Raw genomic sequence first — 6,808 nt, 5'->3', positions numbered from 1 at the left:
TTTTGTTTGGCAATAACTATGTATACTCATTCAACGCCAATAACATCAACTCCTAATTCCTAATGAAATGTCTCCAATTGGGGTTGATACAGGATGTGTTGCCTCTGCCAACAATGTTATATTTTCATTTAACCTTGACTTGAACTTGAATTGTACTTAGATCATTTGTTAGCAGGATCACACAGGTCCGAGTTTCATGGAACTTGATTGAAAGGGGTGGCCTGGGTGAACTCAGACAAATCTGTGATTGCATTTGAATTTTGTCTGGAGGTCCATCTGGCAATTCTTCAGAAAACCCATGGACTAACCACGACCACAAATCCAGTATGGGTCAGGCTTTATACAATGACAAACAGGACAGCACCGTCAAGAGCAATGTTCACACAATCAGTAACTTTTCTGATGGTGTCCGTATTAAACACAGACTTGTAACTTCTTTGGAATTGAGTAAATAACTGCATTTGTTTTCATTTACAAAATAGATGTCGTTGCAGTACTTCTGAAAAGATTCGGTAAGAGTTCAATGTACCAATTTAATTTCATTGCTGTTTACACCCCTTGGAAATCAGAAGTGAACAAAGCACTCCCAGACAATTCTCTTCTGAGGATCTGTCTGATGATAGAAAAGGTGTGCAGTAATTTTCTTTGTATTAGCCGCATTGTGTATAAGCTGCAGGACAGTGTTTTATGCACGCTAAAAGAAACACTATATTAATACCATATTAACTGCCCCCATGTATAACCTCATAACTGAAGAAATGTTGTAAAATCAATGTGTAAGCGCGGCTAATAGAAAATTACAGTAGAATGGACCAAGACCATTCAAATTAGCTCTGCACTGCTCTGACTCACAGCACGTCTCAACAACTGTTATTTTACTTTAGCTTCTTCTATGAGATATACTGCATTTGGCCTTAGCAGAGGTCTGTGCTCCCCGAGTACTTATTCATTCTTAGGGTCTCTCTCATTCGTCTATATATCTATCCTCCCTTCCTTCCTCGTTCCCTGTTCCCATTGATCTACATAAAGAATGATGGGGCGGGGAGCGCTGTGGTGCAACACGCTACAGCGTAACAGGCCATGTACGGGTCTGAGAGCCCACAGGGACCCAGGTCCGACTCCAACATCCTGTCTCTCTCTACTGTCCTATTCTAATAAAGGTAAAAAGCCAAAACATTTTTTTTTTTTTAAATACAAAAAAAGAATGATGGGGCAGCAACAATGGGACAGTCTATCCAGTATTCTCTATAGATCAGTGGGAACGAGCCTGGAGGACTGAGCATCGAGGAGAGAGGTTGAGAAGGAGCCTTAGTGTGGGAAGTTGGTCTTCAGTATCTACTTCACAGACAAATGAAATGATGTAACAGCATATATCACACAGAGACTGCAGGCATATTATTATTATATTATGTACAAAAGTGACAGAATGTTACAGAGTATTTACAGTGAAATATGTTGACATAAACCTTTCAGCACAGGCAAACGTCAGTATAAACATTAACAGACTTTGTGTTCACCTTCCAAACAAAACAAAAACACCGACAGGGAGCACACCTTAATTTGACAACACTGCAACTTATAATGTTGTCACAAAAATGTCACAAAATTTGAAGGACAAATCTGCCGTGCCATTGGAAAGTTCCCAGTTCACAACTCTTGCCATCTTTCCCAACAAAATCCATGATAATGAGAATAACCACAGGATGGAGATGAGATGTTTGCGGTGACTGTGCAGGTATGCCAACACTGAGGCCTGAGGTATTTGATCCCTCTCAGTTCCTAGTTCAGTTTAAGAACCAGGCCCAAAGGTACCGGCTTTCTCTGCAATCTCCAATGAACCCTTCAGATTCTGGTCAAATAGTTCGCACCTGAAATACATTTATTGGGTCAATGATTAGGAGACTTAAGTTGGATATTGTGAATAGCACACATCCACTATAATACAACACTATAATATGCTACTGTGTAATATACACAAGATTGATGAGATATGAATGGAGTGGTACACAGCACACATTACAAACTTATATGGATTTGGCCTTTAGCTGACTAAGTCATCTCTGTAAGTAAATAGATCAGTCATCACTTATACACAGATTAAACTGAGGTAAATCTTACCTGATTGGCATCTCCAAAGAGTAGAAGGGATTTTTCAGTGCAAAGTCAGAGTAGATTTCATATATCTTCCGTAACAAAGCATCAATACCCGACTGCCTGGGGTCTGCCAACACAATGAACTTTATACCTGTCACAAAACAGACACAGAGGTTATATTTATGGTTATGGCTATGGTTATATTTATAGAGGTTATATATTATATTTCCATGCAATACATGAAATACAAAACTGGCCGAACCTGTGAGTGTCTGGAAGCAGTGCAGTTTGAAGGCATCAGTCTCCAACATCTCAATTCCAGAGCTGCCAACCTCTGGTGACAGCTGGGAGCCAATTGCAAACAGCCTGATGGGTATGGGAACAGAGGGAATCAACTCTCAAAGTTATGCCAGTTCGAGCAGTGGTTGCAACTATAACAACAATTGATATCATGGCTGGATCTACTTACGAATGAAACATTGACGCAAGCATCAACTTTTCATTAGAACTCAGGCGAGCCCTGCCGAATTTGATTGACACAGGATAGTTGGCTGGCTCTTTCAGGTATTCAAGGATTTCCTTGCCTTCCGCTGTAAACTTGCCATTCACATCAACGCCATTGATCGACAGCACAGCATGGCCCACTGGAAATAATTCAAACATATCACTGTTTAACTATGGTAAATAATACTGTTGATGTAAGGTTCTTACAATGATACCCTGCAGAATAGTTAGCCTGAGTCAACTAGCTAGCCTGCCACAAAAACCCACCTCTGATACCATCCCGTTGACCGAACGAGACAACAACCTTCTCGTCGTGAATCTTCAAGACTAAATCCAGGGGGAAACTGAAGGTCTTCTCGACCTCAGTTCTAGGAACATGATTATCATACTGATAGATTAGTCCACCTGCCTTATTCACAACATACACACTGAAGATCGCCATTTTCGCCTACCAACCCAGCTCAGCTGACAACTTTGTTCACGAGTCACGTGACCATGACCAATGGTAAAATAAATCAGTTGCTTTTAACTGTAAAGGTGAATAGATATTATTAGAACACTACGAATTTTACATGTGTACGTAAAATATGATGTCCAGACAGAGGATACAAGCCTTATCAAAATGTTAGATAAAATATTTGGCGACATGGTCTCATAAATACTTCGTTTCCCATGAAGACATTCGTCAGCTCCCGGATGCTCGCGGTGTCTTCTGGGCCTCGCGCTTGTGCCATTTCCTTTCTTTCCGACATCTTGACTGAGCAGCATCATGGTGAGTGTTTTTGGGAGATTTTTTTCTTTAAAGTACCGATTTTCTGTACATGTTGTAGAAATAAGCGTGAATTTGGATTTATAGCATCTCGATTGTCAAAATATGTCCAAATGAAACATCGTAGTCCCTTCCAGACTCTAACAGTTATGTTAGAAGTTTACCCCGACTGCGGCATGCTCTGTAGCGTGTGGGCAAAAGGCAGTACATTGGATTTAGCATTAGCGTATAGCTAGCCATGGAAACGTGGTGGCTTCTGGTGCTATTTCTTAATCACCGTTCGTGTTGCTAAAATTGTTAACTATTTGCTGGTATGCACAAGTTCTCAACACTAAACTGTTATTCACTCCTGTTAAAATTGATCTTAACCACCCCATAGTTTTAACTCCGTGAATGCTTAGTGAGTTGCTGTTAGGAAATGGTAGCCGCTGGCTAGCTCAGGCCAGGCCAGTTCCATGTAGCTTTATATTTTTTTCACTTTGTAGACTTATCGGTAGTTATTGTCAGCGACCGACCTTTATAGTTGCTACTTTAAGAATCCAAAGGTGTAAATTGTCAATGTCTGATATGTAGTCTGTGTGTAGTAGAGATGTCATCCATCGAAAAACCTGCGGCCCTGCGGACAAAAAACACATGAACTTGAATAATTCTGTATGTCTAATGACACTGTTTGTATATTCTTCTACAGCCTCCCAAGGACGCCAAAAAGGGGAAGGACTCTGGGAAGTCCAAAAAGGACAAGGACCCAGTCAACAAGTCTGGAGGCAAGGCCAAGAAGAAGGTTCGTTTTCTAGCTTAACTATAAAGGCATGACTCCATCATTCAAAGCTTTGCAATGAACCAGAATTAACTTTTTTTTTTTTTTTTTTTTTTTACTTTTTTGTCCCTGAGCAGAAGTGGTCCAAGGGAAAAGTGAGGGACAAGCTCAACAACCTGGTGCTCTTCGACAAGGCCACCTACGACAAGCTGTACAAAGAGGTGCCCAACTACAAGCTGATCACACCCGCAGTGGTGTCTGAGAGGCTGAAGATCAGAGGTTCCCTGGCCAGGGCTGCTCTCCTGGAGCTGCTGGGCAAAGGTAACGATGGGGGCTGTGTGATGGGAGACCAGTCACGGTCTAGTGCCAGTGTTGGTCAAGTCGCCCAAAGCGTAGTTTAAACCCTAGGAATTATCTGCGTCTGCGTGGCAACTGTCGATTTGGGTTTCTGGCACCGGGATTGGCCGGGTAGAGCTGGCACTCTGCCAGCCCACAATGCACAGGTCCGGCACGGCTCACACTAAGTGAAAATCTTTGCATTTCACACATGCGATGTGCACACAGCATGCAGATGTCCCAGGGTTCATGAACCCGCAAAAGATGAAGAAAAAAAAATGTTGGTATTGCTAGACTTGAGCCTGTTAAATGGTTTGTTCTGTTATGCAGTGTAATTATGCATAAGCCGGAGTTATATTTGAGGTCTATCCCGATGGACCCCTCTCTGTAGGGTCTTATCGTTGGAAACGCCTCAAAAATAAAATTTGTGGTATCGCTTTACCCTCATGGTTGTTGCAATCAACCTTGTGGGCCAAAAAACTACAATACAAAGTTCCAACTGGGTGTTACAACAGGAATGGTATTCCCTCATTTTTGGAATGATTCTTAAAAAGTTTGCTATAGTTTTGTCCTTCTTATAGCAAAGTGATGACTGCTGCCCACAAATATCTTATTTGCAGGGTTTGAACAGTGTGATGCAATACAGAATGTTCAGATTGATGGTTATTTGTCTTGATAAATGGATTTCATTGCCGTTTGTATTGCATTAACTAGAGGGTGTGGAGGTCCACAGCATAATAGCTCCACTCCAGACTGTTCTAAAATAGCAAGCAGATGTACGGACATTTGCCACCAATTGAGGTTTTTGGAAAATAATGGCTTGTTAGATTTTATTGACACGTAATTTCAGTTGTCAACATTAAGGCCTCAGTTTGCAGATCCACAAAATGTATTTAGGAGAGAAAGGATTTTCATAAGCTGCTGCTGTGCCATCAGTTCAACTGGCTGAGAATTTGTCTTCCTACCAGTAAAATGAACAAGCCAACATAACCATAACGATTTCACTTGTGGTCCACTCATGTACACCCCTGCTGGTGTGCTTGGATAGTCAGAACAACCTGTTAGCAGTTTGAGACTATACTACACCAATATTAATATTCCGTTTTGGTGTTTCTAATGCGTGGAAAAATTGCAGCCGTTCAATTACAGTAGCATGGGCAAATATTCTTTAAAATGTTTCCTGACTACCTCTGATGGATGCCCCTTGCATTGCCATAGCGGACAGACCAGAAACTATCCACCTTGTGCTCTTGATAATTTCCCCCTCTCAAAATAGGGTAGCATGAATAATGATGGTTTGAATATTAAATTTGTATCCACACCCATTGTATCGAGTGTTGATGGTAATATTGTTGTCTTTCCCACAGGCATGATCAAGCTGGTCTCCAAACACAGAGCTCAGGTCATCTACACACGTAATACCAAGGGCACAGATGAGGAGGGTGGCGTTGTTGTCAAGGAAGCGTAAAGGTATGTCTGTCAATCACACCTATATGGTCATGGACACAAGCTGCTGCACCTGCAGACTTGATGTGTACACTGCTAATCTGTAGGTGTTTTACACATGTAATATTTCCTGTGGACACCATACTCACACACACTAAATATACTTTACACATCTTGGTATGAGCCTGAAGGATCAATGGATCAAAGGGTGCATCAATCAGGGTGGTCATTGTTTGATTTTTGGACATTAGTAAAGATCCATTTGAGTAATTTTGCCTAGGATCTTAATATTCATTGTTGCAAAGTGGCCTTTGAATTCTTCAACTTTGGCCATGATGCATGGATGCATTCTTTTTCTGCAAACTGGGATGCAGAAGTCTGCCCCTTTTTCATTGTGTGTGACTGCCATACTGCATGGTCAGTGTTGGTCCAAAACCAGTCATGAATACCTTTGGGTTCAGTTATATAGTCTCTGCATGGCCATAGTCACTAGTTTAGGAAATACTGTGAATTTGATCTAAGTATGTCCATCTGATGTCTTGTATTGACAAACCTTTTTTCCCTTTCTCCCCTCAGATTCTGATGCCGTTGCCTGGATATTTGTAAATGGAAAATTGAATAAAAACAAACAAAAAAAAATTTTTTACTTGCACTTTTCATTTGTAATTCCATATCAATGCATGCATCAGTTTCTCAAAGTTGCGATGGATTTTGCCTTCTGGTCTGTAGGGATCCACTCCATAGATGCTCAGTTATTCAGTCTGCCTAATTTATGCAAGAGTCACTGAGTAGCTTGTAGGCCCTCAGAAGCCAGGACTTATTACTAAAGTCTTCAAGTACACAACTTTTGGACGTGACCAGGTATTTAATGATAAACATGCCGTACCCTGTCTATGAAGCCT

The 6,808-nt window shown here is 41.2% G+C and overlaps 2 protein-coding genes and 1 non-coding gene across 3 annotated transcripts; 2 read left to right on the top strand and 1 right to left on the bottom strand.

Annotated features, from left to right (window-relative positions):
- Nucleotides 1-1,390: 1,390 nt before the first annotated feature.
- On the bottom strand, nucleotides 1,391-3,074 carry trappc4 (trafficking protein particle complex subunit 4). Its single transcript, XM_062552633.1, has 5 exons — nucleotides 2,866-3,074; nucleotides 2,564-2,738; nucleotides 2,357-2,460; nucleotides 2,119-2,245; nucleotides 1,391-1,868 (listed from the first exon to the last, which is right to left on the bottom strand). The coding sequence occupies exons 1-5, from the start codon at nucleotides 3,038-3,040 to the stop codon at nucleotides 1,790-1,792; spliced, it is 660 nt and encodes a 219-aa protein (XP_062408617.1). The 5' UTR covers nucleotides 3,041-3,074; the 3' UTR covers nucleotides 1,391-1,789.
- A 191-nt stretch (nucleotides 3,075-3,265) lies between these two features.
- Nucleotides 3,266-6,520, top strand: rps25 (ribosomal protein S25). Its single transcript, XM_062552634.1, has 5 exons — nucleotides 3,266-3,370; nucleotides 4,056-4,148; nucleotides 4,262-4,445; nucleotides 5,828-5,930; nucleotides 6,483-6,520. The coding sequence occupies exons 1-4, from the start codon at nucleotides 3,368-3,370 to the stop codon at nucleotides 5,926-5,928; spliced, it is 381 nt and encodes a 126-aa protein (XP_062408618.1). The 5' UTR covers nucleotides 3,266-3,367; the 3' UTR covers nucleotides 5,929-5,930; nucleotides 6,483-6,520.
- On the top strand, nucleotides 4,818-4,953 carry LOC134100280 (small nucleolar RNA SNORA18). Its single transcript, XR_009941241.1, has one exon. It is a non-coding gene; the product is annotated as a small nucleolar RNA SNORA18 (small nucleolar RNA).
- Nucleotides 6,521-6,808: the final 288 nt, after the last annotated feature.

Source organism: Sardina pilchardus, chromosome 13 (genome assembly GCF_963854185.1).
Source record: "Sardina pilchardus chromosome 13, fSarPil1.1, whole genome shotgun sequence".
Classification (NCBI taxonomy): Eukaryota; Metazoa; Chordata; class Actinopteri; order Clupeiformes; family Clupeidae; genus Sardina; species Sardina pilchardus.
This window is presented reverse-complemented; position numbering and strand designations above follow the sequence as displayed.